The 24,615-nt window shown below is 38.4% G+C and overlaps 1 protein-coding gene across 5 annotated transcripts in view; it reads left to right on the top strand.

Moving 5' to 3' along the window:
• Nucleotides 1-24,615, top strand: part of MYO1E (myosin IE) — a 114,609-nt gene that overhangs the window by 62,811 nt on the left and 27,183 nt on the right. For 4 of the 5 annotated variants that reach the window (XM_061347520.1, XM_061347522.1, XM_061347523.1 and 1 more), the window contains exons 3-16: nt 1,183-1,272; nt 2,154-2,248; nt 10,273-10,360; nt 12,011-12,100; nt 13,070-13,201; nt 14,086-14,220; nt 14,989-15,121; nt 18,536-18,732; nt 19,496-19,576; nt 19,939-20,025; nt 21,252-21,338; nt 22,463-22,630; nt 23,394-23,479; nt 24,059-24,140. In XM_061347520.1, coding sequence (XP_061203504.1) covers nt 1,183-1,272; nt 2,154-2,248; nt 10,273-10,360; nt 12,011-12,100; nt 13,070-13,201; nt 14,086-14,220; nt 14,989-15,121; nt 18,536-18,732; nt 19,496-19,576; nt 19,939-20,025; nt 21,252-21,338; nt 22,463-22,630; nt 23,394-23,479; nt 24,059-24,140 — 1,551 coding nt within the window. The remainder of the gene's footprint in view (nt 1-1,182; nt 1,273-2,153; nt 2,249-10,272; nt 10,361-12,010; nt 12,101-13,069; nt 13,202-14,085; nt 14,221-14,988; nt 15,122-18,535; nt 18,733-19,495; nt 19,577-19,938; nt 20,026-21,251; nt 21,339-22,462; nt 22,631-23,393; nt 23,480-24,058; nt 24,141-24,615) is intronic. The other variant, XM_061347524.1, reaches the window with a different exon arrangement.

The raw sequence follows: 24,615 nt of genomic DNA, 5'->3' as shown, positions 1-24,615 counted from the left end.
CAGAATCCTCCCAGAAAATGCTGGTATTGTTTACCAACAGAAAACTGTCACTTTGGATGTTTATACTGACTGAATACTTGATTTGTTATATTTGAGGCCCAGATGATGTCACTTTTCTTTGAGTTAAGTGGAAAAAAGTATGAAGAAAGCATTGCAAATTACAGAAATTACGCTTACTGAGTTATACTTCTTCTCCAACATTACCATTTTGTGCTGTGGCACTACAACAATAGATTTTTACATAGGATAATCCAGCAGTATAAATTTGATAATTTTCCCACTTTTGTCTGGAAAGCTAAGTAAGCTTGCCTGGGAACAATTCCAGATTCTAAGATGAAATCTGTAGTACAACTTTTTGGCCTCATTGACATGGGTATACTGCTAATTCCATCTCAGTGAACCAGTCCTGCCTGTAAAGTAGTATCAGTTGCTTCATATATGTATACTGCAACTCGATTCTAAGGCTTCTGAAGTATGTTGTAAATGTTAGGTACATGTGGAGCTGAATGCAGAATGGTGAAATACTGGCATTTGGAATGTTGTGAAAAAGCTTTCTGGGGCTAATAATAGCTTGAAACTGAGGGGCTTCTTATAGGGCAGCCTGCAGGAGAAGACTCTAAGGGACCGTTAATAGTTACGCTTATAAAATAACAACACATACTGAATTACCTAATTCCCTTAGCTCCCCTACTAGTACATGCAGCTGAATAATTGTCCAATTTAGCTCAGTACTGGCTGTTTCCATCCAACTGTGCGTGCTCAGCACTATCTCGATGAGATCAGAGTGTGTCACTATATTATATTCTGCAAAGGTCAAAACAATATTTTCCAATACTGACAGTATGACCTCCTAAGTTACAAAGGAGTAAAACAGTTTAAATATGACACTTCCTTTCTGTATTTTTATTTGAGGTGTGTCATATTTGGACCTCTAATACATATGGCTATACTTAGCTTGTCCTAAAATAAATATTTTGATAATAGGAAAGCATCCCATTGAATGAAATGTTTATATTCTTGTAAGCCAGCTAATTTCAGTTTTATTAACAGTTGTTAAGTGGTGGAGTTTTTACTGTTGTTTGAAGCTGTGCTGTACTGTGTAATAGATGGAAAAGTTACTTGGCAGTCACTAGTGTTAATACTTTATGAAGCTGTAGTTACCTTAACTTCATTTGAATACAGACATATATTGGCTCTGTATTAATCTCCGTGAATCCTTTCAAGCAAATGCCATATTTTGGGGAAAAGGAAATCGAGATGTACCAAGGAGCAGTAAGTAAAGCAGTCTAAAATGTACTGCAGTATTCAGGGGCATGTAAATATTAGTCAATATGGTTAAGCTCTTTGGAAGCATTTGTTTCTGGCTTTTGGTAGCATTGTTCTAGCCTGTAAGAATTTGGCTGATATCCATTTACCACCATATATTGAGTCTTCAGATTGAATTCCCTAGAATACAGGATTAGTATTTCAAGAAAGTACTTGTACTGATCAACTCTAACCCGGGTCAGGTTTCTGTCATTGACATGGGTTAGGTACTCCTCCTTGCAAAAGCTGTTGTTAAACTTTGAAATGTGGTGCGCAATACAAAATGACTCGAACTTGCAAACTGGACAAAAACAATAAAAAAAAGAGTTGCCAAAACTGAATGCAACTTTTGAAAATAGAGCTTGAAGAGTGAGTCAGCACAAGGACATTAGGGACTTAAAATTCTCTTTATTGCTTTGCTCACGTTGGCCATGTCCAGAGATCCGGGAAACCATTCGTTTTGAATGGATGCGGTGGATGAAAATGAGGCATACACTACCAGGCTCTGTGTAGCAGTTTAGGTAGTTTATTGTTAGCATGTGACCACGTGGAGTGGGCTAAAATTATGTAATGTATTTCAAGCACAAACCATTTTTAGAACAGGGTGTTTACGATAGTTCAGAAGAAAACTATGGATGACAGAAAGGTCAGTACCAAAACCCAGACACTTCACTTGGGTTTGTTTTTATTAAACAAACAACAAAAATTCCTGGGGAAAATTCAGTATAAAGTAGGATTCAGAATTATTTTCCCAGGAAAATAACTCTCCCAATTTAAATTCAAAATTACGTTGCTCTGTCTGTGTTGGTTAATGCTGTGTTCAAAAATGGTTCTGTTTCCTCTCCTAGGCACAATATGAGAACCCACCACATATTTATGCTCTTGCAGACAGCATGTACAGGAACATGATTATTGACAGAGAAAATCAGTGTGTCATCATTAGGTAAGGAAAAGATCTGTGAATAACATTTTATCTTCTTCTGGTGTTTTAACTTCAAGAAGCATTAAAGTTTATTTCTTTAATTATATCAGTAAAAATGTTCTGTATCCATGACCACTGAGCATTTTGGGGTTTTCTAGGGTAACTAAGTACTTTCCAACCCTTCCTGTTGTTTTCCAGTGAAATCCTGGTGATAGCTTAACCGCAAGAAGTGTGTTACACAGCCAGCTTCATGCCCAGTACCAAAACTGCAACAGCTTGAATGACTGACTACGTAGCAGAGTTAGATTAACAGCTGTAGGAACCACAGATACTGTTAAACATTCTCACACTGACTCCATTTTTACCATATTCTGGTAAAAATACATTTTTAGTATTGTTTTTACCCTGTTAAAAATGTACTTTTGTTCTATTTGGAATTTTGCTTGCATTCAGTCAGAGACAAAAGGAGGAGAGAGATACTGGAAAATTGATTTTGCCTTCACTGTTAATCTCTTTAAGTTTATAAATTAATATATATGTGGGATCTGCTGATTTTACATGGAGGAAGGTCAATTAACAATTTTCTACTCTGAGTTCTACTCCTATAAAGGCCTCCCTGTTCTTGGGCCCCTAGCTACAGCATGGAGCCATACACAACAAAATGCCCTATGCTCATAATTCCTGTCTCTCCTATGTCTGATTTGTTCCGTGAGCTCAATCTTCCTTTTGGAAAATAGATGCCTCTTTCCATGCTGAAGTTTCTAGAGCCATTTAGTCCAATTCGGGCCTCTTGGGAATGGGTAAAATTGAGATTTATTTTGCTTTTTGAACAAAGTAGCATCCCAGAACCTGGGATGTTTGACAGGAAGCTAAATTTATCATAGAATCATAGAATAGTTAGGGTTGGAAAGGACCCTAAGATCATCTAGTTCCATCCCCCCCTGCCGTTGGCAGGGACACCTCACACTAAACCATGTCACCCAAGGTCTCATCCAGCCTGGTCTTGAACACTGCCAGGGATGGAGCATTCACAACCTCCCTGGGCAACCCATTCCAGTGCCTCACCACCCTAACAGGAAAGAATTTCCTCCTTATATCCAATCTAAACTTCCCCTGTTTAAGTTTTAACCCATTACCCCTTGTTCTATCACTACAGTCCCTAATTTGTTAAGAGTTCATCCCCAGTATCCCTATAGGCCCCCTTCAATACTGGAAGGCTGCTATGAGGTCTCCACGCAGCCTTCTCTTCTCCAGGCTGAAGAGCCCCAAGTTTCTCAGCCTGTCTTCATACAGGAGGTGCTCCAGTCCCCTGATCATTCTCGTGGCCCTCCTCTGGACTTGTTCCAACAGATCCATGTCCTTTTTATGTTGAGAACACCAGAACTGCACACAATACTCCAGGTGAGGTCTCACAAGAGCGAGTAGAGGGGCAGGATCACCTCCTTCGACCTGCTGGTCACGCTCCTTATTGATGCAGCCCAGGATACGGTTGGCTTTCTGGGCTGCAGGTGCACACTGCTGGCTCATGTTCATTTTCTCATTGACCAGCACTCCCAAGTCCTTCTCCACAGGGCTGCTCTGAATCTCTTCTCTGCCCAGCCTGTAGCTGTGCCTGGGATTGCTCCGACCCAGGTGTAGGGCCTTGCACTTGGCATGGTTAAACTTCATGAGGTTAGCATCAGCCCACCTCACAAGCATGTCAAGGTCCCTCTGGATGGCATTCCTTCCCTCCAGTGTATCAACCGAACCACACAGCTTGTTGTCATCAGCAAACTTGCTGAGGGCGCACTCAATCCCACTGTCCATGTCAGCAACGAAGATGTTAAACAAGACCGGTCCCAGCACTGATCCCTGAGGGACACCACTCGTAAGTGGTCTCCAGGTGGACATTGAACCATTGACCACAACTTTTTGTGTGCGGCCATCCAGCCAGTTCTTTATCCACTGAGTGGTCCATCCATCACATTGATGTCTGTCCAATTTAGAGACAAGGATGTCATGTGGGACAGTGTCGAAGGCTTTGCACAAGTCCAGGTAGATGACATCAGCTGCTCTACCCCGCTGTCCATCAGTTCCATAGCCCCATCATAGAAGGCCACCAGATTGGTCAGGCAGGATTTCCCCTTAGTGAAGCCATGCTGGCTGTCACCAAGCACCTTGTTGATTTTCATGTGCCTTAGCATGCCTTCCAGGAGAATCTGCTCCAAGATTTTGCCAGGCACAGAGGTGAGACTGACTGGTCTGTAATTCCCCGGGTCATCCATTTTCCCCTTCTTAAAAATGGGGGTTATATTTCCCTTTTTCCAGTCGTCGGGAACTTCAGCTGACTGCCATGATTTTTCAAATATGATGGTCAGCGGCTTAGCAACTTCATTTGCCAGCTCCTTCAGGACCCACGGATGGATTCCATCAGGACCCATGGACTTATGCACGTTCAGATTTTTTAAGATGGTCTCAAACCAGTTCCTTTCCTACAGTGGCCCAGGGTCTTCATTCTCACAGTCCCTGCATCTGCCTTCCAAGACTTGGGTGGTGCGGTCAGAGCCTTTGCCAGTGAAGACAGAGGCAAAGAAGTCATTCAGAACCTCAGCCTTCTCCAAATCATGTGTAGTTAGTTCACCCGAGAGCTTCCTGAGGGGGCCTACGTTCTCCCTACTCTGTTTTTTATTTGCTGTGTACCTGTAGAATCCCTTCCTGTTATCCTTAATATCCCTAGCCAAGTTTAATTCTTAATAGTTTAATTTATAGTGAAAACTTTTAAGCTGTAGTGAACTGTGATTAAAAACCCCATATTTTTTTATCCATTGCTAATGCCCAGAGGTCCAGTTAATGCAGATGGTCACATTTTCAGAGAGCGGAGATGCAGATCTGAGATACAGACTTGCAGGTTTAAAGTCATGTGAGAATTCTTGTGCTCGAATGATGGGTGACATGCTTTGGAGTATCTGCATCTTGTATGTGCGCAGTGAATTCCCTCTGTGTGCACAGCCTATTCAAAATCTGCTGGAGTTACTTGAAATCTGCTGCAAAACTGAAACAAGAAAAAACATGTTTGCCAGGGAACTTCAGAGTTCCTTTTTCTTTCTATAAGTCTATTTTTACTAAGATGATTCTTATTACAGACACTCTAAATAATCTGTAGACTTATGAGCAGTTTTCATGGTGGTATTTTGATTTTTTTTTTGGGGACACTTAGAAATTGTTTTAATGTAACTCAGTAACTAAGTAACTCAGCCACTCACAAAACTGATTTTCGTTGATATTTTAATCTTTTCGACCATATTTCACTTAAGCTGTTTCGATACATCCTGTATTTTCTGACTTTAATGTTATCACTGTTTCTAACAACTAGAGCTGGCTTAGAAATTAAATCTCTTGAAGTCTGGAATTTGCTTGCTCATGTTTTATTTCGTAAGTCCAGAAGGCACTGAAATTGCTGCCAGATTAGAAGCTCACAGGATGCTGTAGCTCTTGAATGAGATGAATGTTCTAGCTAGATTCATGTGTACCACTTTCACTTAATCGCTGCCAAGGACTTCACCATTTCTGCCCCCAAACTGGTGTTTCCTACCAAATTGAGATACAGTTCTGTCTTGACTGTCTTCAGTCCCACAGGAGTCTGCTGAACCTAAGCAGTTCCAAATGAACCTTTGTGTTTCAGTGAACTGTAGGTTTTGCCCTGAAAATGTGTCCTGTAGAAAATGAGTGATGATGAAGACAATATGGTTATTATGAGGTGCCTGTTTGCTTCTCTACAACTAGTCTGAATTTGGAATGACTTCACTGAAAATCCCTGGTAGAATGGAAGCAACAGAGAAAGCTAGTACAGAAACAGACCCAAGTTTTCCCTCCCCCCTGCCTTCCATGGTGCTAGTTTTCCCCCCCTGAAGAAAGGTGAGTTTCTCTGTAAAGAAAAAAGGTGTAGATTGGACTAAGTCACAGTCAGATCAAAAAGGCTACGTCTGGCTTATAGTGCATATGGAATTGCAGGAATGGAGACACAAGGTTGATGGGAAAGGAGCTGATGCTCACCTGTGTCTGCCTACAGCCTGTGGCTGTGGCAGCTGTCTCTTGACCTGGGGAGATGCATGAATTCCTAGAGAGAGACTAGATGTAGATTTCCTGGTAGGTGAAGGAAGGTCTCTGCAGTGTCCTGCTCTAGTCAGGACCCTGTGTGCATGAGGCTTGCACACCCTTTTGCCAGGACATCGAATTCCAGAATTCCACATAATGCATTTAGATACCCATAGAAAAAGCTCGGCATCTTCAAAAAGTCAGTGATGGGCTAGGAAAGCAGATCTGAAAGAATACAGTTCTCTGAAAGGCTGAATAGACAGCAAACAGAAATAATCTTTTAATGTGATAACCGAACAACCTTTCCAGGGCCAGGGAAGCCAGTTTCATCAGTGGAGTAATTGCAGCATACATGTGTATGCATTAAGAAAATTACATGTAGGCGTGTCTGATTATAGCTGAGGACTCAGGAGCTATTTTCAATGCCTGTGAACAGTGTAAAGAATGAAGTTATTCATGGGCTGGACTCTGGCTGGGCTGGATGCAGGTGCTGAGCTTGTGCTTAGGTGGGAGGAGGGAGCACTACCCACAGTCTCTACTCTCATTTTGTATGCGTGGGGCAGAATTACAAAGGGAGTTTACTCTTGAGTAAGGCACTTATGATGGAGTGTGATTTCTCATTCAGTTTCTGTATTACTGAGGCATGATATTTAACTTAAGTCTGTATTGACCCAAGCTCATAAACGTTTGCCACAGCAGACTGTGTTTATTCCTCTAAATGAGGGCACTTCCAAACTATCAAGGAGTTGTCCAATCAAGAGTTAATTACAAAGGATTGTCTGTTGTAGCTTTTAAATCCTTTCTGGACTATCACTGTCCTTTAATTAAGAGAGTGGAGGTTATGAGTAGTATTCTGTTACGTAGCAATAAATGTGTTTCTTCAGAGTGTTCTTAAGGTTTTACCTTTCTATAAAGTTAAGGACTTTATTTTCACTTTCGTTCTGTGATTCTCTGCCAGGAGATGTTGCAGTTGCTTTAAAGCATTTCTTCAGCCCTTCTTGTTTGTAATTTTAGTTTACATTTGACATCCCTGTGGCCGTGTTTGGTTACGGTAAAGCTGTATATGATGACTGCATACCTGAAAAGACAATGCAACTTAAGTACTACAAATCTGTGTTCATGGAAGGATCATTTACCAGCTCAACTGTTTTTAGTGAACAACTCATATACGTCTTAAATCTATTAAGTTCAAAATTTAGTGTGAGACTTCTAGCCAGCTCCTGTATTGATGCTTTCCAGAGGACTCAAACTAAAAAGCTTATTCAAACACATCAGAGTATTGTACATACGCAGTGTTCTTACAGGACCAAGAGTTCTTTATAACCATTTGTTATTAACAGTTCTGCATTGTTCTGGCAATATAGATAAGTATTACTTGCATTGTTCTACAGCCAGGGATACTATATTAGATGTCACTCAGAAAATTAATTTTAGAGGAAGGAGGCGGCTGTGTACTTGATCTTGCTTCTCTAATTGCTGATTGTATTTTCTCTGGGAGCAAGGGAAAGAAGGAGCAAGAAATTTCCCTGCTGTGTTTGTAGTCTTGCTCTGATTTCAGCCAAGTGTTAATTGACTTTCTGATCAGAATGCCATTTGTTTGAAGTAGCAAACAGTGCTAGTAGGAACAATGTTTTTCAAAGAATTATCTTTTTTGTTAGTGATTGTTTTATTTTTAGTGAGAAAAGTCTTGAGAAAAATGTCAGTATAAAATCCATTTACTTTTAAGCCACTGTAGTAATTTTTCAACCTTAAAAATCCTCCATACTTCCAACATACCTAAAGCTACCAAGCTAGAAAGTGGTTCTTATATTTTCTTAAAATAGTTTTAATAGCAGCAGAGCAGTAAAATATATGTGAAAAAGCTTCTCTATGGGAACCATTTGGCAGGAATGCCACAACTTCCCTGCTACGTTTGAGCTTTACTGGGGGCAAGATACCATCCCATCAGATAAAGTTACTTTGGTTCATAAATTATGCATCATCCTGTTTTGTTCTAGTTTAATTGGAGCAATTTACTGGTCTCTGATCAATAAAAGCATAAAAAAGAATAAGTGTATGCATTCACAAATCTAAAGCAAACTCTCAAAGGCAGTGGTCTGGCCAAGGTAATTTAATATAAAGGACCACTTATATAAAACAGAGACTAACAGTGAAATGGGACTCTTATTCCAGGTCAGTTTCCATGGCAGACACTAGGGAGTGAGAAATACAAGCTACGCTTAATTTGAACAAAGGAGGATAATTTATGCATCCAAGAAGGCCTTACACAAATGTGTTACATTTTTACTGAGCAACAAATAAACCTGATCAAATTGATTCAGTATTTGGTCCCAGATCCTCCTCTGTATACAGCTGAACACTGCATAAATGAACTCAAATTGATTTGGTTTAAACTGGTCTGTATTGTTTTACAATAGCATGAGCAATTTGCTGCAAGCAGATTTTGAAGCAGTGTTATTTTATTTACCGAACTATTGCTGTTCTGAACTTTTAAATGGAGTTTGCCATCCATCAGACTCATCTGTCCCTGTGAATGTGGCAGACACCCAGTAATATAGACTCTCTATTTAATGCTTGGGAAAATGAATTCATGATTTGGAATGATAAGCATCATGGTCTGCGCTTCACAGATGAGGTGATCAAGTGTTTTGTTTTTTTTTCACCTTTTCAACTTACCTGTTTGATCTGTGAAACTGCAGTCAGGAGAAGAAAAAAGCATGAAAACTGTGGTTGTAGGGAGGGGAAAAGCCTTTCAGTATTTCTGTACTCGCGGAAGTGTTAAAGATGTAAAATGATATCTGGAGTTTGGCAGATTGGGGAGCTTTTTCAGAATTAAACCGTTGGAAATGTCTCTGTTACTGCTGCTGATAAGAAGCTCCGAGTTGTTCATTCTCAGCAAGTCTTTTTCCTGTGCAGGAAGTACTGATGCTTCTATGGCAAACATAGCTAAAATTTGTGCAGGAAAAGATGTGCATTTGATCCATATCCACAAACAAGTAGGTGTGGGGTAGAAGAGTCAACATTCACTGAAATTATTGAGGAGCTTAAAGATTTTCACACAAAGGAAAAAAAAAAAAAATCAACAAAAAAACATTTTGGGTATCTGTCACTGAAGCAACATCTGTATGTTGTGTTTTGCATTAGTGTAGTTGTTCCCAATCAGGGTAAATTCATTAATGTCAAAGCTGACTTGGACCAAGATGTATGTCAGCCTAGAGGAGTTCTGTTGAAATGAAGTTAGCTTTAAGGTATGAAGTAAAGCATGAGATTGGATTGTCTGGCATGCCAATCTTCTTTCCATCTTGCAAAGCTTACTAATTGCAAGAAGGCAAATCTGCTGCTGTTGGAAACATTCACCATTGAAATGAAATATTATAACGGAAGGAAGGAATTGTGAAAGCTAGTATGGAATATTAAGACTTCTTGTACCCTGTTTCAAGAGGCATAGGAACAGGAAGGTAGTTCTTCCGTCATTCAGGATGTGATTAATAATGTCTCATTATTTCATTCAGGAACACCTAAAACAAAAGACTCCTGAAATGAAGTAGGTATCTGGCATGGCATTCAAAGTTTGGATTTTTGAATGAGTGCTTAGGCTGAGGTCTGAAATCCCATTAAATTTAGGTGGGAATTGAGTTCTTAACACACTCTCTTTTTTTTTTTTTTTTTTTAGTATCTTGGTTTGTCTGTTTGTCAATGTACATAGTCCCCTGGCTGTGAAGTCCCATAGAGATTCTGGTGTCCATGCAAGATTATGTATTAAAAATCATTTATTCACAAACATATCCACATACCATGCTACCGTACTATACCACAGTCTAAGTATTACTGGGTTACCTGATGTAAATATGGTGCATATTTATTTGTTGTTAAAGTACCTAGTCTTGGTTGAACAGGATAAACCTCATATTACTCTATTCTAGATTTATTGAAAAAGTAATAAATACGTTATTGTCTTCCTTTCCTTGTAGTGGGGAAAGTGGTGCTGGAAAGACTGTAGCAGCTAAATATATCATGAGTTATATCTCCAAAATTTCAGGAGGTGGACCTAAAGTACAGGTGAGTTGATATCGAGTAATACTGAAGCATAAGCGCAGTCTGTATTCAGAGGTTGTATGACAAGAGTATGTCTTGGCAAACACAAGGCACTCTACTGAAGAAGCTTGTGGTTGAGCAGCTAGAAATACTTACAAGTCCTCAGTAGCAGAGATAGCTGAAGTGGGCAGTGACCTGCTTGCTTGCTGGGCTGCTTATGTGATGAGAGCTGTATGAGAAAAATCCACAGACACAGAGTCAGCTCTGCTGAGAGATCTGTAGCTCTTTTGCTGAGTTATCTCTACAAGCAATGTCATTTTTTTACTTATTATTTAAAATTAAGGGGCAGAGGGACTGTAATTGTTGTTCTTAACCAGATTAAGAACAGGAATCAACCTTCTGTTAGTACCTGTGTGGGGTTTTCGTCTTGTGTTGTTTGCTTTCTGTTGAACACTGAGATGGCTTTTTGGGGTTCTATTATTTCCATAAAAGCTCTGATTTGTATGCATACATCAAAGAGTCAGCGGCAGGAGTCTCATCTTGTTTCTAGAGGTTATCTAGTAAAAATAAGAGAATCTGAAAGTCTGCTGAAACAACAGATAGTTGCTTTTGTTAATAGCTATTAACATTAATATTAATTAGTTAATAGCTATTAATATACTATCAATGTCTGCTCTATAAAAATCTATTAGCTAAAGCTAATTGAGTGAAGTAGCTGTAAAATTTCCCTTAATGATGTTACACTGGCTGACAGGCAGTGGTAGGTAGGTAGTAGCAACATTTGCTGGTCCACTCTTTTGAGTGCCTAGTTTTTTGCTTTATTGCAGTCTCTGATGTTGAGTATATTCTGCCTGCTTAGTTTTGTGCAATAGTGATACTGGGAACACTGCAGAGAATAATTCAGTACCAAGAGAATGACCCAGAGAAAGTATGCATTCTTATTTCTGGAATAAGCAGAAGTATTTTTGAAGTAAATATCTTTACTGGTTTAAAAGATTCCAGCTTTTATAAATAAAAAAATATTCCCAAGTACCAGTTGATGAAGTTGGTAAGTTGCCTTGAACATTTCTTTTGAGATAAAATTCAGTCTTCTCTTCACAACCCAGCAGGCATCGAGGTTGTTCAAGCCTAATGTCTTGTCAATACTTCCGTCTGCTAGGATCAGATGAAGAGACAATAGTAACATACCTAGTTGCTTTCTGAGACCACGAGATAGCAGCATTATTGATCCCAAAGCAGGCTGCTGAAGCACCTGCAGGCTCCAACATTTCATGCTGCTCTAACTTCATTGATTGTGGTTCCACCCCCCTGTGCCCCACCGAAAGATTTAAATGCTCATGTGTAAGAAGGAAATTGCTTAAAATCAAGATGGTGAAAAACCAGATCAATTTATTGACTATGCTGTTTGACAGAACAATGAACAGAAGGACCAGTTTCTACAGGCAGTTTGTTCAGTTTTGTAGGTTTTTCTTTAAGAAGTAGGAACTAGAAGTTCTGAAATAAAAAATCTGGTTAGATTTGGTTCCTTATCTGATCAAGAGGGTTTCTTACACATGCAGGATTTCTGACTTTTTAATATGTAACTCAGATGTCATGGGTTTCTGGAAAAGATTTAAGAACTTTTGAAATGTCTATTTCTGAATCTCTATTTCTCTGCTTTTTCTGAAATTTTAGCATGTTAAAGATATTATTCTGCAGTCCAACCCTTTACTGGAGGCTTTTGGGAATGCAAAAACTGTACGGAACAACAACTCCAGCAGATTTGTAAGTCCTCCTACTGTAGAGATTGCTCTATTCTTCCAACCTCTGTTACAGAGACACTATTCAGGAGTATAATGTAAATTGATTACAAATGAATTAAATAAAATATAAAGTGTGTTTCGAAGCATGGTGTTAAGAGGCATCTGTTTCATTCTGTATAGGTTGTGCATTTGGTTCTCTTACAGTATTTACCAGTCAGTTTATTTGTTTGCAGACTTAACATTCTATAAATAATTTCTCAGGAGCAAAGTGGCCAGTTTTCCAGGTCAGCCAAACAGATGCAGTAATACATTAAAAAATAAATACAGAAGAAGATAAGGGGTTTTTGTTTTGTTTTAAATAGATGAAACCACCCTTAGAGTTGTCTGATGGGAAAGACCTTTACTAATATGTACAAAAAGCAGGCAGGTATTTTCTTCAGTTTGTCTATTGTACAAATATAAATTAGTCAAAATCATTGTGAAATGACTGTTCACTAGATAATGTACTATAGGTTCTGTTTTAAGTTATATATAGGCTTTACAAACCTAAGATTTCTTCCTTGGCCAATATGAGTGTTAATGCAGTTAATATTCTCCCTGGAAGAAAAAGATAATTGCTTTACCTTCCTTCCAAGCAGAACATTATACTTGCCATGGATTGTAAATCTGTTCAATTTACTTCCTGCATAGGTGGGCCTTATGACTTCCTTTGCACTAAACAGGAGTCTCAGAAGCTAAAAGAAGCCCCTGACTTCCTCTCTACATTTGCATTAACACATGATATATTATTCCAAGTCTAGCGCTGTGTAAATGCATAAAGAAAGATAGGCGGTACTTCAAGAATCCAAGCTTAGTTTATACCTTGAGGCAGTTGGGTCACTGCATCCATAAAGAGCAAATATCCTAGTAACCTTCCTTGTGGCAGCATACAAGTGTGTGATTTCAGATTTGTATGTACTAATCGTTCAACAGCTCTAATTATTTATTGCAGGGCAAATACTTTGAAATCCAGTTTAGCCCAGGTGGAGAGCCAGATGGAGGGAAAATCTCCAACTTCCTACTGGAAAAGTCTCGAGTTGTAATGAGGAATCCTGGAGAGAGGAGTTTTCACATTTTTTACCAGGTCAGGAATGTATAAGTCCTTTCCCAGGTATTTAAAATAACTAGGACAAGTTTTTCCTTTTGATTGAAAAGTAATGCTCAACACAGTGAGATTACTGAATGCACACAGCAGAAGGTGATCTGGACATGACCAGGAAACTTGGCAGCTTGTTAAGATACCATCTAACATAGACCTACTTAGCTGCCTTGCAGTTCCAGAACAAAAATACTTCAATATTTCAAATTCTTTTCTGAGGTTGGTTAATTTGTTCATTCCTTCTCATTGCAGCCATGTCTGTGCACAACAGTGTAGATTTTACATAGGACTGAGGAACTTCTCTGGCATTACTGAGAGTATGGGAAACTTTTTTCAACTACTCTGTTATTTAGCCTTGGCCCTGTTGGCCTAAATGGTGCAAAGAGGTGTGACTTGAGCCACACTTAAATCAGCATAGCATCAGAGGAGTTCAAAGCTTGCTGAATGTATACCATAATGGGCAAAAAGGATACTTGATCTCACAATTAGAGTCACAAATAATGCTTTTTCAGGGTGCTCTTTCAACTCTGCCTCCTTTCAGTAGGCATGGAAAACATGATGGTCCTTGGGAATTTAGGTAAGACATTGCAGATGCAAAAACCCATGTTGTAACTGTGAGTTAAGGGAGGCATTCAAGTGAGTCACGAGCTTTGCTTTTTACTAGATGTGGAAGTTAGAACTAAACCATTTGTGGGAATGGGAATGAAAGCTGGTCTTTTGGGTTTAACAGTTAAAGGGCAGGAAGGATACATACCTGGCACAGCACTGTCCCTTTCAGTAATTTCAGGCTCAGACGCCTGTTTCCAACCTGTCCCATCTTTGCTGAAGATACTTGTATGACACCTATTCTGGGGATTTCTATTTTGCAGCTAATTGAGGGGGCTTCCTCAGAACAAAAAAGCAGTCTTGGCATTACTGGTATGGACTACTATTATTATCTAAGTCTCTCTGGGTCCTACAAGGTTGATGATATTGATGACAAATCAGATTTCCAAGAAACACTGGTGAGTTGTTTTTACTCTGTGATTTGCATAGTGCTTGATGTATGTCCATTTTGCTGTTTGTTTGTAGCAAAGACATTGATGTATTAATGGGGGAATAAGAAATTAATGTAGGTATAACTTAAACTGTATTTCACCCTGTGGGATATACGTTACCCCGAAGAGGTCCTATGTTGGAGCTTAACAAGCCTCCACAAAATACATGGCTTAGGTTCACTTTAGTCAGTTGAGAAGACATTCTAAATTGCACATACTTTAGGCTCCAAACCCCTATCTTGTGGATTATTTTCTAGTAAGTTGCTGAAATTCACAGCCTAAATCAGGCAGACTGTGCCGCTTTTTAGATCCATTCAGTGCAGCTTCACAATTCTTGGTCTCAGTAGATGAATTGTCTGTGTAGAAGTAATAAAATCATTGTCTCTTAAGTTCATTGTCTATTTTGCAATGAAAATATTTATCTTTAGTGTGACACATCAGAGCAGGTGCCTGTGTTTTTAGTAACTTTCAGGTTTTTTTCCAGAGTTTCTTTAGCTAATGTCTTCTAAATGGTTTAGATGCTTCTATATTTAATTAGAAAATTACAGAAATGCTGGAGTAGGACAGCTAGTACCTTTTGAAAGTTCAGCGCAGGCTGTAATGAAATTTGGTTGCCTTAAGAATTTGAGTTGCTTTGAAAACCCCAGATTTTTAACATCAATATTTTAAAGGGACTTCTATGACAAAAGTCATTGAACAGATCCTTCAACTGATCCAGTAATTTTTTCTTTGCAGCATGCAATGAGTGTGATTGGGATCTTTGCAGAGGAACAGGCATTGGTGCTGCAGATAGTGGCAGGAATACTGCATTTGGGAAACATCAGCTTCAAAGAAGTTGGCAACTATGCAGGAGTAGAGAGTGAGGAATGTAAGTACCTCTGGAAACTCTTACAGAAGTAGCAGTGGGCTGAAGCCCAGATGGCATAAAGTGAGCTTCAATCTTGAGCTGCTTATCCAAACACAGTGCATCATTTCTTACAGAGCAAGGCTGCTAATGTAGACTGTATTCCAAAAGCAGTGGTAGTGAGGCCCCTGCTTTGCCTTATACAATGCCACTGACTTAACAGGATGCAGTTTTGAATTAAAGAAGTCCTTTTCCAGCCTTTCAGTATGAAATAATAGAAATTGTGAGAAATGCTTTAAGCAAGCTTGAATTCTGCTCCTTTCAATGCATTACCATAAATTTATAAAAATACCCATTTTGGATGTGGTTTGCCTGACCTCATTTTCATGTGCAAGCAGCTATCAACTTGTGGAGTATCTCCAGTGTCAGGTATACAGTCAGTGCTCAGGCATATACATATATATATGTATATGCATCCAGAAGAGGTGCCTTAAAAACAGAAATTCAAAATTGAATTGGCATTCAGAATTTGCATACTACAATTCAGTTTCCTTTCGCAAAGTTCTTAACCTGTACCTCCCTGTACATCTACTGTGTAACTATTTATTAATTCCTTATCCACAGTACATGGTCTTTGCATCCTTCACCTCTTGCTGATGTTTTATATTAGTTAGGCCCACATCAGTAACCTGTTGAAAGATGATTGATCTTGATTTTTTCAACGTTTTTGTCATGATTTATACCTTGCATCTCATGTAGATGTTATGTTACCTTGATAGCTTAAGGACAACAGTGGATAAGCACAACGTATGTAGTAGCTTATACATGTTGATCTGTTCTCAACTTATTTCAGAATGGTCCTTGTGTTTAGGAAAACTGTATTTGTTTAGTTTTATATAAGTTAAATATGAATAAAATATATCGTCTAGTCACCTTCTCTCCCAGCTGCATTAGTACTCTATTTCTTTTAAAACACAGGGAAATAAAAATCAGTCATTTTTAACCTTAATTTCTTAACTTGAGAGAATAGTAAATGAACCCAAAGAACACATTTTGTGGGTTTTTATACATCCAAATAAAAGTATAGGAAATTTTATATGCCTTATGATTCCAAATGAGTTACTGTGCTTCTGTATGAATCACAGTATTTAATCTTAATGAAATCAGAACATAGCTAGACAAGATAGATAACAGAGTGCTGTATCAAGAAGTTCCAAACTTCTGAACAAAGTTCCATAAGTTGGTAAATGTGAATGGATTTTTGTGATGAGCCATGTACACTGTATTGCTCGCTGGGATATAAGTACAGAAGTAGTGTACAAATAACACATTGAAAAAAATAGCAGACAGAATGAATATAGAACTTAGTCATAAACATACTGCATTTTAAACAAGCCAGAGAAGAAAGAGCGATGTCTAATACAATTTCTGCATTATGAAGTTAAGAATTGGGTTCACTTCTCCTTTCCATTTTTCCTCCCAGTTTACTGTTTGTCCTAGCCAACTAAATAGTAAAGCATTTATAGCCTGGATAGCCATGAAAGATAAAACACAATGAAAAACCACTGATAAGTCATGCTTTGTGTAAGTCTGAAACACTAAAAAGTTCTAAGAATTTGGTCAATAGGGTTCTTGTTACTGTATAGCCAACTGCAGAAAAACATGCAGAGGCCATTCTTCAAGACTCCAAAACCCCTGGTGTCATACTCTGAGTCAGAATCAAATCTAGACAGACCATTCTTGCCAGATATTTAGATAAATACTTCTTTAAAACTGCCAGTGATTACTGTCTGTTACAGACCTTGATTATAATTAATATTTGAGGAAAAAAGAAGTCATTATTCTAAATTTTCCATGTTGCAAATCATGCCAAACACTATTTGTTCTCTCCTGACCGAAGAAAATGATTTAGACCATCCCTCTTTACACTTGCGTTGTATTGAAAGATTTGCTTTACGCTTTCTGAAAATGACTGTGTGAACGTATCCTTTTGCAGCTTTTCTTCACAGATTCTATTTAAAGCTATTCCACAGAATGCTACTGATGGCTCTTTGAGGATCGTTTTTTCAATTCCATGCATATCCTGCTTTGTAATAATTTCTAGATGGTAATTCTGTGGTCCCTAACTAGGGAAAATGATCAGGCATCTTAAGAATGACAAGTTAGAACCAGTCATGTCCATCTATTCTTTCTTTGTAGTAAATCATTAGCACTGTGAAGGAAGAGTTTCTCAGGTGTATGTAGTGATTCTTACAAATTCTTATAGTAGTATTGGCTAAATATTCTGGTATCTTTACTGTATATGTGAGCATACCTTTAGTTTTAAAGCATATGAGATTTGCCTTCCATGTATTCTGCAACCTGATTTCTCAGCAAGTTACCAGAGACGTTGCCAGTGACTCAGCCTTCGTTAGTTATGTGGTTCCTAGTACTCTAGAGTAAATTTAGTCTGCTTTCTGATTGTAATAAATCAGATTTCAGAGAGCTGATGGTTATGTTAAGTTCTAAAAATTATTTTGGATTAATGTAGTGATGGATTTAGCGAAATCGCTGTGACGTTGCAGATGCGCGAAGTACGAGTGGCTGCTGCCTTAGTGATTATTTTACATGCTCCTCACACTAGTAAAGTAGATCTGAAAGCAATGGAACGTGGAGGAAACACTGTTAGACCATTGTGTGATTTAGTGAAGGTGCAATACCAGCTCCGAGAGCTGCCCTTGGGAGCTAGTTCCATTTGCTTTTAAGCTATTTCTCATTTTCCATTCCCTAAGGTGTGTGATACCTGCAGCTAACATCTGCACCACGTGTTAAGAATGCAAAGAGTGCTAGATTTGTGGCTGCTTATTGCACAGATGTATTTTTATGCTTTATTTTTAAACAAGGAAAACCAGAATTTACAATGTTACCTCCAGAGTAAGGGATTAAAAAAACCAAACCCAAATAAATGGCAAGGCAGTTGAAAACTCTAGTATCTTTACAAGAAGAAAGGGAGAGAATGTTCAGAAGCAGATGGCTTTTTCCTTATTGCAATTTAAGTGTTTCATGATTTTACAAAGCACTTTTAATTGTCAATTTTTATTTAATGTGTGAGCTCTATGTTTCATTTCCATCTTCCCTGGGAGTAATTTGTTTGAACCACTTAGTTCAAAGCTATGACCTAAGCTAGCTTGTACATTTGAAGGACTAAAGGCACAGAAATAACTAATTTACTTCAAGGTGGTTTATCTTAATTGGAATCCATGTAAGTAAAGAATTGAAAATGACCTTGGGGGGATTAATGAAATTTTAAAGACATAAATCCCACCTCTTTTTAAGTTGCTTGCCTCATGACGTTTATTACTGCTGATTGTTATTAGAGATATAGCTAATTTTTTTCCCTTCAGTCTGTATTGTTTTAGTCCATCAGTCATAATCCAGTAACCCCAATCTTTCTTGCAGTTTTGGCTTTCCCTGCTTTTCTCCTGGGAATTAACCAGGAGCGCCTAAAGGAAAAACTGACCAGCAGACAGATGGACAGCAAGTGGGGAGGCAAATCTGAGTCCATTAATGTAACGCTAAATGTGGAACAAGCCTGTTACACCAGGGATGCACTGGCCAAGGCCCTTCATTCCCGTGTTTTTGATTACTTGGTGGATGTAAGTTGGATTTGCTTGAATCTACTGAAGTATCAAAACAAAAGAGAAATACGCTAAGAATGTTTCTTGCAGTACTTTTCTTGCCTGTTACTTAACTCTGTCTGTTTCCTTGCCTGAACCTTAGCAGCAGCACTGAGCAGGACAATGAGAGCCTGACCACAGGTATCATATACAAGGCACAATATAACAAGTGCTACACATGCTTTGAAGCAAATGAGCAGTGCTTTCAGCACTATATTTGCAGTCTCCTGCCACAACTGTCCCATAGGACCCTGACATCTTTCTGTCAGCACCCATATTTCTCTGAGTCTTACTTTATCCTAAGTAGTGGGTTATTTTCAGATGAGCACTGAGGCTGCAAAGTAGGGGAATACAGAAATAGGTGAAAAGATTCATAGTACCATCTGCAAAATGCATCAAGTATCACGCTTAAAGCTGTTCTTTTTCTGTTGCCTTCCTTTTTTTTTTTTTTTTATTTTTTTTTTTAACTGAGCCATTTACGCCACAGGAAAAGATTTTTACAAACGGTAGACCCAAAGGGCTCACTAACCTGGAAACAGGGTGGTGTACTCTTTATTTCCTAGCTGCTCATAACACTCCGTTAAAAAGTGAAAGTAAAATACTCTGTTATGTATATTTGTATTCCATTAAAATACACTCTTCTAAAATAAACAATAGTTATATATAAATATTAAAGGATATGAATATCTCTTTTAAATGTATAAACTCCACTTTGGTTTACATTTTGTTTCTGTTTCATTAGTCTATTAATAAAGCTATGGAGAAGGACCATGAAGAATATAATATCGGTGTCCTTGATATTTATGGCTTTGAAATATTCCAGGTAAGGCACTGCAATACTTGGGGTTTGAGCTGATCTGACCTGGGAGGTTTTTATTTAGAGGCAAAAAAGAATCCAAGCCACAAAAAACCCCAAACAAATCCTGTGGCCAGAACCCAACCCAGCTTCCTGGACATTGAGTTCTCACTGGTAATGTCTCACTTAATAAACACAAAGTATGGAAGAAACTTCAAAGAAACTAGGTCAGTGATCTTAAAAGATCTGAGATTGCACAGAATGTCTATAAAGTCAGCAACCCATCCATCATTGACAGTGTTTCTTTGAAGCTTATTGCCAGCATAAGAGCTAAGAATAATTGCATATAAAGCATGAGACTAATTTTTAAATTGTTTCCTTTTCTATAGAAAAATGGTTTTGAACAGTTTTGCATCAACTTCGTTAATGAAAAGCTACAGCAGATTTTTATTGAACTGACACTGAAGGCAGAACAGGTAACCAGACATTTATTGTCTTTGAATTCCTAAATGAGCTATTCATTGCTTTTTCAGTTGGTGGAAAAAAATGAGGTTTCATTGTCTGCTAACAATAACATTTGCCTTGCTAAGCAAGACAAAGAAAAAAAATTACCTTTCTTGTTGGCTGACCCTAAAAGTGTGAATAGTTTTAGCTACAGGCATTTTTCTCTAGTACAGTAGCAGAGAATTGAGTCCATCACAGTGTACTTACTAATGCAGTCATATGATTCTGCCCAGCCTTGCTGCATATTCTGACTCATGGACAGAAATGGAAAACTGCAGCTTGGTTCCATCCCTGTGGTTTCGTTGGACATGACACACATTTAAATGGGAAAGCTTTTCTTAATTTCCTCAACACCCGTTTGTTTTTGTTAATATATATGGGTGAAATACGTTACTGAGACATGCAAAAATACTTCTGAAAGTATTTGCAGTTCTCTGCTCACAGTCTTACTGCAAAATCTTGTTTTATACATAAAGAGTGTGAGCTTCTGCATGGGAGGGCAGGCAGAATGCAGCTGAGACAGAAGCAGTGTATACAGCATGATCTCAGGCCTGGCACCAGCTTTAGGACAACGTTTTCAAGAATGCCTTTGTATAAAAGTAACTGATCATTGCAGCTGAGTGCACAAACGACCTGCTAAGCATCTAGCTCAACTCATACCTATGCAACTGAGTGGTGAATTGAACCTGATTTTGGTGTGATTGACCCCCCCCCCCCCCGCCCCCAGTCTCTTGGTGGTTACAGTGATTGTGTACAGAAATACAAGTAGAGCTCTTTCTCCAGTTCGTGTGCATTTCTGAATGTATTGTTTTGGGGGTCTGATCCTTTGACATGCCCATTACAGTCCGAATTTTTAGAATAGATTAGGATATGGGTGCTTAAGTGCACTGTCAAGGTAGTGTAAAAGTCACTTGCAAAGTACTTTGACAGTGAATACACTGATAAAATAATCCTGCTCTTACCAGTAACTACTCAAGGTCTATGAATGACAATAGAATGTGTGGAGAGACAATTCTGATTCATATCTTTGGCAGCAGAGCATGGATTTAACTATCATAAGGGTGATCTTTCCCACCTCCCCCCCACTTTCGCATTTGATGAGTCTTTCTGAACAGGAGTTAGTGTGGAGTTTGTGTATACGTAGTGCATGGTAAAACTAGTGCTGCATCTGCAGTGCATCTGTCTTTTTACTCAACAGGAAGAATATGTGCAAGAAGGAATCAGATGGACACCAATAGATTACTTCAACAACAAAATAGTGTGTGACCTTATAGAGAACAAAGTGGTAAGTATTTAGAGCAAACAGATGGAAAAAGCAATAAGATTTTTCTCTAAAATATTTGGGCAACTGCTTTGCTGTCAAGAACGTTCATAGGAAAAATGCAAATACTGTTGTTCGGTTACTGAGTCATCCTAAACCTATATATAGACCTTACATAAGATGGCTTACAAGAGCACTAAGATATATGTCATCCAAGATGTATGTTATCAAAGATATTGACCAATAAGAGACCCATAAGATAGCATGATTGATGTGTGACTAAAAATGTAATTATGGAAATTAAAATTTTGTTCACCTAAATTTATCATGAACTTCATGATGTATTCTACTGTACATCAGATACAGCTCTTTGTGTCCCTGGGGGATGTATTTCTGTCTGGGGAAGCTACAGTACGCACTTCCTTTGAGGTACTATCACAAATTAAGCAGAAACAAGTGAAGAGGGAATATGAGGAAGTGTTGTAGATACAAGAAATTTGTGTCTTTTGCTGCACGTAAAGTCTTCATGTTCTGATTTGGAGTGACAATAAATGGTGGTGTTTAGAACAGAAACAGGTTGTTTTTAGCTGGCTCTTTGTCCTCATGAAAGCCAGGTAATTTTAACAGTAGTTCAGAAAACTGTAGTGACTTGTGCTTAAATGCTCATCAGATTTATCCCATCTCCTATCTGTATCAGGGTAGCTAGGAAGATAGGATTTATATCACAGTTGTAGATAGCTCTTAAGTTTGTCACACTATGCCATGCAAGTTTAAATACCTCAGACACAGGCTGGTTTTTTTGTGGAACAGGAAAGAAGGTTGCTTTGTGAGGGAATTAAAAACCAAAACAAATGTTGAGCATTTGGAAAGGGTGTGCGTCTTGTTTTAGTTTGTTTTTAACAGCCATCATTGATTTCCCACTGTCACTATCATTTCATGAAGTGGCATCTCTCCTTAAACTGCACTCTTGTGCATGCAGATTAATCTTTACTACGAACTCCACTGACAGGAGGATTTTTTCCTGCTGTGGCTTTGCTGTAGTGTTTTTTGTAGAAAAGGTATTTTTCTGTTTTCAGGGGAAAAAAAAATTGCATTGTAATTCTTTCTTCACTTCTTTTGCCATTTTTTGTTATTTTCCAATGCATTAGAATCCCCCAGGGATTATGAGCATTTTAGATGATGTGTGTGCCACAATGCATGCAGTGGGAGAAGGAGCTGACCAAACACTGCTTCAAAAACTCCAGATGCAGATTGGGACTCATGAGCATTTCAACAGCTGGAACCAGGGATTTATCATTCATCATTATGCTGGAAAGGTAATGTGGAAAATCATCACTGAATTCTGCATAATGTATTTATAAAGAAAAAACAGTAATGAAAGGAAGGGGGAAGCCCTGTAGAGGGCTGTTTTGGTTTTCAGTAGGTAGAGTATCTCAGGAGACAGTGTCTTCCTTTCACAATGTAGGGAGCTTAGAACAAATATGCCCTAACACATGTCCATTCCTTAGAGTTGAGTCTGGGCCTTGTTGCTGTCAAACCTACCAAACTTAATATTAAATGTAATAAATAAATGCCCTTTGTATTTTTTGTGATTATAATCTTAAGTGTTGGTTATAGTAGCAGTAAATTTAAAGAATTCAAATAGAAAAATGATCCTTAGGGGATGATATACTAATTAAACTGGGAACCTAATGTACAGGTCTGTCTTCTTTGGGTATGTTTCTCAGACTGTTCATGATTTCCTGCAGTTAGTAAAGGTAAATCCTTAATGCAAAAATTTCCATGCAATAAAATTCACTATTAAATTGACTTTAATTCTCTAAGCTAGTGTCAGATTCCATTTACTTGGTCCATAACAATCTTTCTTACTGAATTTAAATACATAGATGAAATTCCTTTATGCTTGTTGTGAGTTAACTAATAGTATATGCAAGGAGGTAGTGATCATTGTAGTATTTTTTAAGTTATACCAGACTAACCAAAAAGTTGGAACAGCTACTGATGAGGACAGAATTTAAATTTTGTTTAATTATCGGGTTCTCAGCTTACCACAAACACTCAATTTCTACCTTGGCCCAGGTATCTTATGATATGGATGGATTCTGCGAGAGAAATCGGGATGTTCTTTTCATGGACTTGATTGAACTCATGCAGAGCAGTGATTTGTACGTAAGCAAAACTTGCTTAAAGCTAGGAATAATGTGTTGGTTCAGATGGGTGCAGAGGGCCTGAATACTTTGCAACTTATGAACTAATTTGTATAAAAGTGGAAATAAAACATCTCTGCAGTAGAACAGCATCACTTGCATTATGTTGACCTTTGTTTTCTGCAAATGTGAGTAAGGTACTGCAGGGTCAGAATCAAATGGTATGACAGCTGTTTGAGCCTGGAACAAGGCCATCAGTGATCTGGCACTGTCTCAGGGCAGGCGCTGTAACATATAAAATAACTTCTTTTTTGTTACTTGTTTTAATTAATTGAGGCTTACTTTTTGAGAAATGCATTTCCTTGCGTCTAGAAGTCTGGTGTCATGTCTTCTAGGGCTCACTGAGACTGTAATGTATCTCTGTGAGGAGTGAAGCTCATGGAAAATACTGATCTTTAAATAGATTTGATACAACTCAAGTTTAATAGAAATAGCTATTTATATTCTGCTCAACTATCAACTTTTACAGCAAATCCCTAACATTTCTGCATTGCATTGTTTTTCCATACCAACACTGTTTTATTAATTCTTTCTTAGGCCTTTTATAAAGGCTCTGTTTCCTGAAAATCTTCAAGTGGACAAGAAGGGCCGTCCTACCACTGCAGGCAGCAAAATCAAGGTATGTCTAGTTCTGCTGTGTTAGTATGTGCATAGATGGGGGTGTGTTTGTGTATGAAGATTTAAAAAAACCCAGTAGTCTTTGCTGTTTTTTTTTACTGTCCAAACATTTGTGGAGACATCAGGAGTATCTCAATTGCAATGTTTTACCTGTTAAAATCCTGTTTTGCCCAGCACCACTGTTCATTACATGTTCTGTTCAGCTGTACTGTGCAGCAGTGAATTTTCCAAATGAGCAAATTGATGGCAGTGGTAATACTACTTGCATGTGCATAGTGAATGAGCCCCTTCACTCAGCCACTTCATGTCCTACAATTAACTATAGATAACTGGTCTCTTTATAGTGCAGAAATGCATCAGGACCTAATCCAGCGCCCACTGAAGTCACCAGAAGTCTTGCTACTGACCATAATGTGCCTTGAATAAGGCAGCAAGTGTTACAAGGCAAGCATCTTTTTTGAGACCGGTCGTAAAAT

Source organism: Neopsephotus bourkii, unplaced genomic scaffold (assembly GCF_033783945.1).
Source record: "Neopsephotus bourkii isolate Nb327-2 ecotype Australia unplaced genomic scaffold, CSIRO-AGI_Nbou_v1 NB_318, whole genome shotgun sequence".
Taxonomy (NCBI): Eukaryota; Metazoa; Chordata; class Aves; order Psittaciformes; family Psittacidae; genus Neopsephotus; species Neopsephotus bourkii.
Note: the sequence above shows the minus strand (reverse complement) of the source record. Positions and strands in the feature narration are given on the sequence as shown.